The 12,794-nt window shown below is 54.4% G+C and overlaps 1 protein-coding gene across 1 annotated transcript in view; it reads right to left on the bottom strand.

The window, feature by feature from the left end:
- Positions 1-2,216: 2,216 nt before the first annotated feature.
- SMOC2 (SPARC related modular calcium binding 2) overlaps positions 2,217-12,794 on the bottom strand; it is a 122,598-nt gene continuing 112,020 nt past the window's right edge. Inside the window, exons 12-14 of the mRNA XM_040449244.1 lie at positions 11,231-11,478; positions 5,218-5,255; positions 2,217-2,314 (exon numbers count right to left, since the gene is read on the bottom strand). Coding sequence (XP_040305178.1) covers positions 2,297-2,314; positions 5,218-5,255; positions 11,231-11,478 — 304 coding nt within the window. The 3' untranslated portion in view covers positions 2,217-2,296. The remainder of the gene's footprint in view (positions 2,315-5,217; positions 5,256-11,230; positions 11,479-12,794) is intronic.

Here is a 12,794-nt window from a genome sequence, read left to right on the forward strand (position 1 = left end):
CCGAGGTATGTAAAGGAAGGAGAGCTCTGTCTTAGATTTGGAGTCTCCGTGCCTGGCGATGAGAACCATCCGCTTCAGGCCACGCACACCGGCTCACTCCCTTCCGGACCCACCTCGACTCTACTCTCGCCGCTGGCCTTTATTCGAGCTTTTCCAGCTCCCGTGATGGCCTCAGCCCCTCCTCCCTGCTCCATTTCTGCACAATTGACTTGCCACTATTAGTTTTCATACTTTTCTGAGTAGAGAAAAAAGTGTGCAAGACGGGATCTACCAGAAGGGAGGAGAGGACTGTGGGAGAAGCATGACTGCGTCAGAAGCCCCTGCAATGGTCCCAGTGAAATACGAGGGCCTGGCCTGGGACGGAGCAGGGGACTGGAGAGAAAAGGAGAGTTGTGGGACTTGACCGATCGCTTCGATCAACGTAAGATCCTTCCTTGTTCCTCCCGTGGTCTGCCCTGGCCGCGCGGCATGCAGGGTCCTCAGCGCTCAGTCAGTACTGAGTGCGAGTGACTGCCTCACACGACAGGGTCAAACCCCACATCCTTTGTGCCAGGCCCTGCGCCCTTCACACAAGCCACACCCGGAGGCGCGCAAGGCCACCGGCCCCGGCTTACGGAGGAGACGGAAGCACAAAAAGTTGGAGTCATGCGTCCCGAGTCACACAGCCAGAGGGGCAGGGCCGGGGTCGCTCACTCGGGCCAAGAACCGTTGCCTCTGCCTCTTGACTGCAGGCAGCTCTGGGACTAAGCAGTGCTAAAGGGCTGTGCTTTGCTGGTAAGAAGACACCACAAGCAGAGTTCTGAAAGCATATTTTATTTGAATCTACGAAAAATGATTAAATCCAAAGTTCAGAAATATAAAAGATTATCCAATAAATTTAGGACCCTAACTGTTTCTTAAACAACGTGACAGACACCGAAGCTGGTTTTGTGGCTCCAAAGTTTCGGTTTTTACTTTCGTACAGTTTAAATAAGTAAGAAGCCTCATAAAATATCTTCATGCACATGCACAGAGATCGTCTTACATGACGTGCGTCGGGGGGACTTGGGGCCACGAAGATTATTTTTCCAACCGAAAGCTGGAACTGAAACAGGATCACAACCCGGCTCCCACAGCTGTCGGCCCGGCCTCCAAACGGCTCGGTCGAGCCAGCGGACGCGTGCGGTGTCGGGGCCCAGCTCTGGGTGCCCGTGGTCGCACCGCAGGCCGGCCCCGCTGCTCACAGCGTGGGCATTCAGCTCCTGACCTGCTCTCACAAGGGCCACTCGGGTGGATCCCCTATGGGCACGTCCTTGTGCCCTTGAGGCCACAGAGAAGGACGAGGCGGGAGCAGGGGACCGGCCGAGACCAGCATCCCGGCTACGGCGGACGCCGCTGAGCCGTCTCTATGGAGGGTGCTCCCGAGTCGTTCAGGTGACCGGTCACCTCCCAGGACGCCCAGAGCCGGCCGGGGCACGGTGGGCAGCGGCCACGTGTCAGGACAGAAGCGGGGCACTCAGCGCTGGCCGGGGCGCGGGACTAAACCCGCCTCTCTGGACGCCGGGCCTCTCCCGGCTGCCTCGGGACGGCAGGGGCGATCCCTAGTATTTTACCGCGTGGTTACTCTGAGCCCAAGGCAACGTGCAAACCGACGCTCGAGAAGGAAAAGCAGCCCCCAAAGCCAGGCTGGAAGCAGCCTTTCCTACGGGCACTGCCCAGACTCAGCGCATCGCCGCGGTGCCCGCTTGGCTCATCGGGAGGACGCCATCTCTGGAGGGCACAGCAAAACAAACCAACACAAAGTCCCAAGAAGCAAATAAACCCATGCGCTCGTTAAGGGCATGATGAGGACAGGACGGCAGAGGACTGCAAACTTCTGCGGAAGCTGCCGACGCAGATTCGAAGACGCCGCAGGCACAGCGGACCTCAGAGGACGCCAGCGTGGCCTGTGGGGCGCCCCCCCCCCCGCCCGCGCCCGCCCCCCCCCCCCCAGGGGGGCGGGGCCGCGGCTCACAGCTCTACTACGTCAGCATGTGCAGGATAAAGAAATTAAGCCTAAAGCCACTCAAAATACATCTCTACCAAGTGCAGATTTCCAAGGCCAAAAGAGGGCACATACATTGTATGTGATTAGTTTTCTGAAGCCAGCCTTTCCATTTCACAGATTAAAGCCGTCTGTTTAAATATCTCATTTCTACAAAGTGAATTTACATTTAAAGTACAAAGTGCAAATACTATGTGTTTTTGGGTTTTTTTAATTGCTTTTTGGTGAGGGAGTCTCCCACGTGTCCAGGAACCGCCTTGGATGTGTGAGCCGCTACCCTTGCTTTCTTGGCTGAAAAAAAAAAGACAGACATGGAGACATTGTTAGGAAGTTTCCATCCCTCGTCTGTGAGGAGTAAAGCCTGCCTCCTAGGGCTGGCGTTAATCTACCTGTCGGCAACAGGGGAAAAGCAGTATTTGTTTTGTTTTTTTTTTTAGGGGTTAGGCTCAGTTTATTTATTTACTTTTATTTTAGTTTAGTTTAGTCTTCTTCCTAGAACTAATCATTATTTATTAATAACAGGTTTTGGTATTCTGTTTTATTGTATCGCACTGCATTGTATTTTTAAATGCGTGCAACAGGAACCACTGTTGGTTCCATCACTTTGGGCATAAGGATTAACAAAGACACGATGCCAACGTTAACTTCCGACCCTCCTCTCCCTTTCAGTGATCAGGACTATCAGGAGAAACATACTGGCTGAGAAAAATTAGCATTTGCTTTAAGTATTTTAAGTAGATTCAATATATTCAACGTTCTGCAGCCTCCCGTCATTTGATTATTATACAAGATAACTATTTTTAGTTTTTTATTTAACGTTTATTTATTTTTTGAGAAAGAGAGCGTGCACACTTTGAGAAAGAGAGCGTGCACGCGCGAGTGGCAGAGGGGGCAGAGAGAGGGAGGAGACACAGACTCGGAAGCAGGCTCCAGGCTCCGAGCCGTCAGCCCAGAGCCCGCCGCGGGGCTCGAACTCACGCGAGATCACGCGAGATCACGCGAGACCGTGACCCGGCTGAAGTCGGACGCTTAACCGACTGCGCCACCCGGGCGCCCCAGTACTTTTAAGAATCTAATTCATGCTTCAAATTTGATAAAGGCATCACTGAGTTTTGAAATTTTCTTTTCATCCTTTCCATGTACTAACTTACCTCTCGAGAAGAAATGCAGCTTGAAAAGTCTGTCTCCTAAACTACTGCCATTCTGCACCCCGACTGCCAGTTAAAAGCCATTTGGAACGAAAAGGAGAAGCGCGATACAGTCTTTGAGATTTGTTTTCCCAAGTGTATCAATTCCTACCAGTGTAAATCGATCCATGCTCCTGTTTGGTTATCTAAAATAATCCACGTAAACACTTAGGAGGCGTCCAGGCTGCCTCTCCTCCCCTGATAAACACACTAGTAGGTGGTCAGAACAAAGAAGAGTGTCTCTCCCGCGTCTGAGCTAATGGGAAGTTTTGTTTTAATTAGTTGTGGGTGAAGATAAACCATCAGTATTTTCACAGTTACGGAAACGCGTCACAACTGTTGGAGCAGACGAGGCTGGCCCATGTCCACGTCGGCGTGGGGGCACTGCTCTGATCGTGTCTGAATCCTGCCGGGAAACGCAGAAGAGATCAGGAAAGACGCCTCGCTCTTGGATAACTACGGGCCCCTGAATCCTCCTAGCTCCCCTTTGTTTAACGCTTCTTGTCTGCGGTTACTCGGACGGTGAAAGATCTTGGCGCTCAGAAATATTTTATTCCTCAAAGAAAGGTCTACGGCCCTCCATTATTTCATCACGTGCAAGCCACAGCTGGTTTATGCAAGGGACTTAATCCCAGAATCACGGTTTACAGTAACAGCCCTTGTAACCAGGGCATGGAAGTCAGTATAGCCATCCCGACACCATAGAAACAGCAGGAGCGGCTGTTTCGGCTTCTTTTTCTGGGAAATAGCTGAAGAGGGAGGCTCGCGTCTTGAACCAAGTTTACCGCGCGCGTGGCCATCGTCACCGCTGGGTAATGACAACACCCCGCGGGCGTTTCCGCTGGGGTGACTGCTTTCAGACCAGCCCGGCTCTAAAGCGGAGGTGACTTGTGGTAGGATTTAAAAAGTTAAAGCCGTAAACATTCGCGAAACAAAGGAAACCGTATCACACGTCTTTCCTAACAAAATGGTTTTCAATTACATCTAGGGTGTGCCTTCGACGGCTCCGCTTAAAACCCACACCAGATGCAGGACATGACTTGGGAAACGTCCACTGACGTCCAACCGGTGATTTTATGAATGGGCCAGCGGTCCTAAGGAGGGAGGCTTTTTGTCGTGGCTTTGAGGGAGGGAGAAACGTATCCACTCACGTTTGCCCTCTGGAAAATATTCTAGACTTTGATGGGTGTGGCTTGGGATGCTGGGGAGAGTCCACACAATTACCTACTTTACCCGCACGTGTGAAGATAACAGGATTCAGAAACACAGAAACATGTGTCTAAACACACACTGGGGGAGGCTGAAAATCCCTTTTGGAGCAGAAGAGTTGTCTCATTAAGATCCCCAGATGAAAAGAAAATGTTCACCTGAATGCCCAGAGGGTCTCCTGTCCCTGTGATCTCCTTAACAAATTGTTAAGATATAAGTTGCAAATCCCAGACAATTATTATTTTTTTTTAATTTCCACAAAAGGGGCGCCTGGGTGGCGCAGTCGGTTAAGCGTCCGACTTCAGCCAGGTCACGATCTCGCGGCCCGTGGGTTCGAGCCCCGCGTCGGGCTCTGGGCTGATGGCTCGGAGCCTGGAGCCTGTTTCCGATTCTGTGTCTCCCTCTCTCTCTGCCCCTCGCCCGTTCATGCTCTGTCTCTCTCTGTCCCAAAAATAAATAAACGTTGAAAAAAAAAAATTAAAAAAAAATAAAAAAATAAAAAAATAAATTTCCACAAAACAGTAGGACTCCATTTTTTTTTCTAAAAATAACAAAATGAAATTTCAAAGAGTAAAAAAAAAAAAAAATTAAGACAAATCTTTAAGTTGATGATTTAACGAGTTGGTGATTCTGATGGAATTTTGCAAGGTTCTTTTGGCCACACTGGGGTATGTATATGAAACGTGGCTTCTCCTGTTTTGGGAAGGTACTTTACTTTCCAAATCTTCAGAACCCCGAGTTTTCATTGCCTATAATTAAACAAGTTATTAACGCTAAAATAGAGAGAACAATACTTACCTGTCTATTAGAAGTGCTTTCAGCATTAACTCTGGGGGCTAACAAGGAAAGAAAAAAAAAAGACACTATTAAAAACCAAATACTCTTCATTCAGTGAAAATTTCAACATCACTTTTCAGGAAGGGAACAAATCACTTTAGGACAGTGTCGTCAACTGACACACTTTTCACATGAGAAAATACGTCTAGAGGGAGACAGCACAGATTACAAGCAGTGGCTTCGAAAAGTGACGACGTACAATTTTCTAACAATAAACGCTCCAGTCCACCTGGAGAAGAAGGTTTCATTTTACCAAAACTTCCAAAGCAACATCTACTAACCCGAGACCTTTCTGACCCGTGTTTCTTAAACTCTCCCCGGGGAAAGGAGGCCCCAGGCAGGGTGCAACACGCTTCCCTGACACGTTTTGGTTTTATATTTAACTCATAAGAAACTAGCATATTTGGCTCAAAACAATTTTTCCAAATCCTCGAGGGAAATGGAAGGTGGAGGGAGACACATATAAGACGCACAGTGTTTGTCCTGTGGCCTCGCCACGTGGCCCGTGGTGGGAGAGCAGGCGGGAGGCTCAGACCCGGCCCCCAAGGTCACGTCCCCCATCCTGCGGGCACTCCTGGGTCCAGTTCCCGGGCACCTGCCTTCCTCCCCTGCTTCCAAGATGGCCCTCCACCTTCCTGGGTTCCCTCCTCTCTCCCTCCCCTGCCCCTGGACAGCACAGCGCTGTCCCCAGCAACAGGGAGCACGGCAGCCCTACCTCACTAAACCCAGGGGACTACACAGAGAGGGGACTGGTGCCCAGGTGCCCAACGGGCACAGCGTTCAGGAACCACTGGCAACCAGTTTACGTCACTGGTGACAAGTGATGCGGAGGGCTCCAGGTGACCCGGCGGACGGCGGTTTGTGGTCAGGCAGTATGCCTAGAAGGGACGCGGCTAGCATGGCAATTTGGTGGAAAGGGCTAATTTGGTCAAAAATGAATATTTCTTCATTGCTGAGTGTGCAACGGCCATTTTGGAGACTCGTGAGGGAATGAGGCAACGTTTTGTGGATGTTTTTCCTGAAACCTTCAGGAAGATTTCCTTTCCTGTTTTTATCGTTTATCGACAGTTTCAGTTATTTTTTTTTGTTTTCTTTTGGTAGTAGTGAAAATCTAGATCACAGCTTCCGCTAATAGGTTTCAGTTAAATAATTCAAAGGTAAACTGTTGTGTAATTTCCTAAACTAAGTGTGATCAGGAAGGAGACGTGTCACGACCCCATCCCGTAGTGAAACGTCACAGCTGGCACGCATGTGCGTGTGCACACATACAGACCTTCCGGGGGAATGTACGGGTCTCATTACGTCTGAGGGAAAAAGCCACGTTATCTGGTTTTTATTTAATTTCTGATATTTGTTAGGATAAGACATGCATTGTCCAGCCGTGAGCAGAGATGAATGAAACAAAAGATAGTGGTAACAGGTGGCCTATTCAGAACGTCCAATCTAACCCTCTCCCGAATGTGCAGGTTTCAAAACCTACTTCAAATCACACGTGGCAGGAAGAAAGAGCTGATAATAAAGCTGAAAATGAAAATCACAGTAGGAAAAAAGAGAAATTCCTCAAGGAAGATAAGGGTGGTAGAATCAGATATGAATCTAAATCCCCAACGCTCACTTTTGACCAAACGGCCACTTGGACCACATTTTAACTTATTTCGAGGGGATTCATCAGCCCTCTTCTTGGTGGCTAACACAGCCCTCACCTCAGGACATTGGCTCACCTGCAGCCACCTGAGGAACGGAACACTCCAGCTTCCACGGTGACAGGGCTTTCTATTAAGGATGAGGCTGTCAAATGCCCCGCCCCTGATCACCCCAGGGCAGGTCCTGACAGCTAGCCCCCCACCTGTCACCCCAGGGCACGTCCTGACAGCTAGCCCCCCACCTGTCACCCCAGGGCAGGTCCTGACAGCTAGCCCCCCACCCTGTCACCCCAGGGGAGGTCCTGGACAACCTGGGGCAGTCCTGACACCCCAGAGCCCCCTGCAATCACTCAAACCAGTCTGTCCTGAACCTGCTGACCTGCCTCACGTGCCCCTCCCCATGGAAACCTCAGGGAAGTTGTCCACGTCTCCCCCGTTCCCTTTGCCCCGACTGACCGTGGTCCCCGTGTGGCCCTGCGTGTCGTGCCGTGCCCCCTTCTCTTGGGAACGCGTGTCACAGACTGTCTTCCCCATGGCAGCGGTCTCCTGCCCCGTTGGCCCTAATATACCTCAAATCCTCTATCAATATACTATGTTTTGAAACCACAGGATATTTAATCGATTAAGGCACTCAAACCCAACTCCAAAGGCCAGCACTAGCGTTCACAGGGAGGTGGGATTTTGAGACAATTGCTGGTCATCACCAACCAGGCGTGAGACCCCGGAGCGCCAGCTTCCTCAGCGCCCTGACCCCTCCAGGTGAGGGTCTCTGGCGAGGACGACGGCGGTCCCTCCTCGGAGCAAAGCAAGGGCCAGCGTTTGCAGGAAGACCACCTTCCCATCCTGTCTCTTCCACAGACGGCAGCCTTGGCTGAACCACTCGGTGGAATCCTCTAGAAGCCGCGGTTTCTCACGGGTTTGCCCAGACGAGGCTGTTCTCTGGGACGCGCACAGGTACCGTTCCTGCCAGGCCGCCCTCCTCTGGCCGAGTCAGGCTGAGACTGCTGGACGCTCACATGCCCCAGAGCCCTGGGGCACGACGGCAGCACTCCAGAGCTCCATCCCGGCACCCCGAGGGCTGCGCTCAACATCACTCCCACCGAGACGCCCGCCGAGCTCCTCAGCCGGAGCCCGGTGCCGTGTCCGCGGTCCGCCGGCCACGCTTTGCACGCGCCGCCCTTCCTGTGGCTCCCCCGGCTGGGCGCTTTCGCTCCTTTCCCGTCAACTGGAACTTCCGAGGCTCAGCTTCTCTGTCCGCCCCTTAGTTGACGGCAGACCCTCGGCCATTTGCTGAGTGAATGAATGCACGAATGAAGGGTGTCACCCCCAGAGAAAGCAGCTCCAGAAGGCGACGGGGACAACATCACCGTGAGGTCGCGGCCCCCCGGCTGGCCGCAGGTGATGCTTTCACCTTCCCGGCGCGGGAGCTCACGCCGCTTCGGAAGCCGGGCAAAGAGCGCAGAGACGCGGGGCCTGGCGGGGATCACCTGGAGCCAGACTGCACCGGGTCACGGCCGGACACGAAGCGCGCACGCCCGAGGCCCAGCGCCTCCGCAGACGGCCGGTCACGCCGTGCACTGAGCCGCGCGGGTCGGGGAGCGCGCGGGCTTCTCCGCAGGAAGGCAGAGTTGTGCGGGCGGGAGGGTCGCCGCCTGACCGGAGGAGACCCCGCTCCGTCTCAGAGCCTGGGCACCCTCACCGCGCTCATCCCCCCCTTCACGGGGGTGCCCGGAATCTGTGGCCCGCACGGTGCGCCTCAACAGACGTGCCGCCACCGGACCCTCAGCTCCAGACCCGCGGCACGTATCAGGCCACCAGACAGATGCCGAGGGGAGGGCTGCCTGCGAACAGTGGGCCGGTCTGTGCGATCCGGAAACGGGCGACGCGGAAGATTCTAGAAAGAGCAGGCTGCACACGCAGCTGACCCCGCACTTAGGTCACTCGTGGCAGCCACAGGACCTGGACACGGGTTCCAAAGGGAGGCGGCACCACGCCCATCCGGCCACGGCACACAGGTCACGGGGTGGGTGCCCTGGTCTCTCCCCGCGGGAGCGCCACGGAGTGGAGGCCGACGGTGCCATGGTGCCACAGCCGCGGGGTCGGGTGGCCCCTGCTGCCCACCGGCTCCCGTGACGACCCCCGAAGGCCTCCGAGGGGCCCCGGCTCTGGCATTTCTGGCTAGAACCGCAAAGGGTCCCTAGTTTCCGGGGGCCCTCGGGGAACCGAAGTCGAAGACAAGGTGAGGGACGCAGCGAGGGCGGCTGTCCCGGTCCAGGAAGGCACAAGCAGCGGCGGAGAAGCACCAGAAAGGACCCCGAGGCCGCAAACAAAGGAGCGGGGGTGGGGGCTGTGCTGGTGCAAAGGCCCGGAGGCGGAGTTTTGGTTTTCACACCAGTGCCGTCCGGAGGTTGCGGGGCCGGCCTGCGGTGGGCCAGGGGGCCCGACAGAAAGTGCAGCCCGGGCAGGGGCGGCCGTGAGGGTCTAACGCTCGGTGCTGGGGCCGCTGCGCAGGGAGGACGGGGTGGAAGCCGGTGCCGGCTGCCGAGCCCCGGGAGACCCCCGACTCCGGCTCCGGTGACAGTGACAGTCGGGACGCTGTGGCCTGCACGCCACCAGTCGGCACAGCCGGGAGAAGAACAGTGCCTGAGCTGGTTGTGACGGGTCATGAGTCCTGTGGGCTCTCGTGCAGCTGGCTCGGGGCCACTGCTGGCCTGGCACGGGTCGCGACCGGGGTGGCGGGGTCACTGTCCCGCTCGCGTGGAGGCTGCACTCCTCCCACTGTGCCCTCAGACACGCGGGACACAAACACACGGACCCGGCCTGGAGCCTGGTAGCTGAGTAGTGTTGGGGGACCCTCGTGACAAGGGCTAAGGACACAGGGACAATAAGACAGAAGGGAACCGCTGCTTCTGGAAACCCGCACGTGGCCAGCTGCTCGGGGCTCCGTGTTCCACAGTCGGGCTGCAGACATAGGACGGCCGAGCCCAGCACGACGAACTCAACGCTCGTCTACTCCCTGCCTTGACTTCTCCTTTCTTTCTTTTTTTTTGTTAAATTTTTGGATTTTTTTTTAATGTTTATTTATTTTTGAGAGAGAGAGAGAGAGAGAGAGAGAGAGAGAGAGAATAAGTGGGGGAGGGGCAGAGAACGAGGGAGACACAGAATCCAAAGCAGCTCCGGGCTCCGAGCTGTCAGCACAGAGCCCGATGTGGGGCTCAAACTCACAGACTGTGAGATCATGACCTGAGCCGAAGTCGGACGCTCAACCGACCGAGCCACCCGGGCGCCCCTTTCTTTCTTGTTTCCACATAAATCCAAGTTAGTTAATATAGAGTGTCATAATGGTTTCAGGGGCAGAACCCACTGGTTCATCGCTTACGCACGACACCCAGTGCGCATCCCAGCAAGTGCCCTCCTTCATGCCCGTCACCCATCTAGCCCTTCCCCCCACCCACCTCCCCTCCAGCAACCCTCAGTCTGCTCTCTGTTTTTAAGAGCCTCTTATGGTTTGCCCCCCTCTCTGTTTTTATCTTATTTTCCTTCCTTTCCCTTATGTTCGTCTGTTGTGTTTTTCTAAATTCCACACAGGAGTGAAATCATATGCTGTCTGTCTTTCTTTGACTGACTGACTTCACTCAGCATGATACTCTCTAGCTCCATCCAACTTGGTTTCCTGCTCAGAGGTGTTACTGAAATTGGTGACCCTCCCTGGCACCCACACTGTACAAATGAGGCCATTAAGTCCCACTTGCCCGTGCAGCCAGCAGGCAGGAGGTCCATGCATCCTGCCCGCTGAGGGTGCTGGGATCTACCCACCGCGGGGAATCCTCTTTCTCCACAACAGCTGGTTGGTCAGGCCAGCCTCCGACGAAAACATACACTCGACTGGCAAAACAGCTCAAATAACGTTTCCAGCCATCACAATACTGGGTCTGCATAACAGGAACTACCGAACTGCTTACAAGCCGGCCTGAACGTCCGGTGGGAGTCGAGATGCGGTCCCCGGATTTGCACCTCAAGCACAGGACGACAGGACAGGTTTGGAAAGCCGGCCACCGCGGTCGGAACAATAAAACACTGGTCTTCACACAACACCCAGCTCCTCCCCTTCCAACCGGCTTCCCTCAGACGCTTGTGGACGATTTGCTGTCATTTCTACGGACAAATGAGCTACACGTAAGAGGCACACGGTGCTTTTCTTTCACCCTCAGACCAAAGGACAATCTACCCTCGTAAGCAGTCGCGGGAGCGGGCGTCGGGACCCGATGCGTGGCAAAGCACAGAACAACGAGAAAGGCTCTTACTGGGGCGCTTCCTGGCACTGGCTTTACCTTCTTCTTTCGTCACCCCCAGGCAGCCCATCAGCTCCGGCACCGAGATGGACTTGTCATTATTCACGTCGCAGTACTCGACAAACTTCTTCACGCACTTTTTGGGTTTTGACTTTTTCCGAAGGAACCTCTTGAAGGGCTTGATCTCCTTTTTGCCAATGTCCCCACTGGAGTTCTTATCAAGTAGTTTGAAATACCAGTGGACCACTCTCTCCTCTAGCGTGTGGCTGGGGTCGGGTTCGGAAAGCCTGCAAGAACACACAAGGGCGTCAGGAGCCGCGGCCACACCGCCGTCACCGCCCTGCCCCTGCCCGTCTACGGAAGGCACGCCGTGCGCACCAGCCCCCCCAGAGGGGCGCCCTGCCCGTCACTCCTACGGTGCCGGTGCCTAAGCTAGCAAAGATTCAACGTTCCATATAACGAGGTTTAAAAACAATTTAGAGAAAGGGCTTTAAAAAATATTTCAAGTTGGTTTCAAAACGGCAAACGACACAATGAATTTATGTGCGTGAATTACACAGTTGGTGTCGGCCAAGCGTTTGAAGACAGAAGCCCCGGGTCCCAGGTTCGGGGCTCCGTGGGGTTGGCGGGTCAGCTCGCACATCCATGGCCCTACAGACACTGGGACCCCGAGGCTCCCGACTCCTTTAAGTGTGACGCACAGGCATACATAGCACTTTATACCACAGGGACACTGCCGGATGCAAATAAAAATACATCTTGAAGTGGTAACCAGACATTTACCCTTGGATTTCAAGAAAAGTTTGGTATTTTAAGATCTAGGAGACGAGATACTCAGGAGGGAGGCCAGCACTCTAAGGAAGTCACCACGGGAAGATTCCCCCTCAGAAAAAGCTCTTCGAAAAAAGAAATAAATTACTGCTAATTCCCAGGGGGACGCAGGGCTTGCCATGCGACGTCCAGGCAGCGCTGGAAGGTCCCCTGGCGCCTGCGGTTAGTTGTGGGGAGCACATGGCGTCAGGACGCTCCCAGGAGGGCTCGGGGAGCACGGCCCGGAGCCCCGGAACCCCGACCCCCTGCACGGCACCAGACCACCCGCGTCCAGTTTCGCAAGTCACCGTGAGCAGTGTCAGTGTGAAAAGTGCCACCGAATTGGACACTTGAGATGGTAAATCTTACGTATTTGGGTTTTTCTACAACAGACACACAGTATTTTGAAAACGTGAAACCAAACATCTTAATTCAAACTATGAAAATCGACTCGATGGCTCTGAAATGCAACTCCAAGGCATTAAGCCGTTGGAACTGGGGCCCCGCTTTCCGTTCCTCTCCCGCCTCCCACCTGCCATGGCCTGGTGCAGCCACTGGAAATCCCAGGTTCTGAGCTCAACCCACTGTGATACGTGAGCTCCGTGAGCCCCACAGGGTCCCCCCTCCATCCCCGTGAGCCCTGCGGGGTCCCCACTCCGTGACCATGAGCCCCACAGGGTCCCCTCTCCGTCCCCATGGGCGCCGCTGGGTCCCCTCTCCATCCCCATGGGCCCTGCAGGGTCCCCTCTCTGTCCCCATGGGCCCCGCAGGGTGCCCCCTCCGTCACCATGAG

This window comes from Herpailurus yagouaroundi, unplaced genomic scaffold (assembly GCF_014898765.1).
Source record: "Herpailurus yagouaroundi ecotype Mexico unplaced genomic scaffold, PumYag 198, whole genome shotgun sequence".
NCBI lineage: Eukaryota > Metazoa > Chordata > Mammalia > Carnivora > Felidae > Herpailurus > Herpailurus yagouaroundi.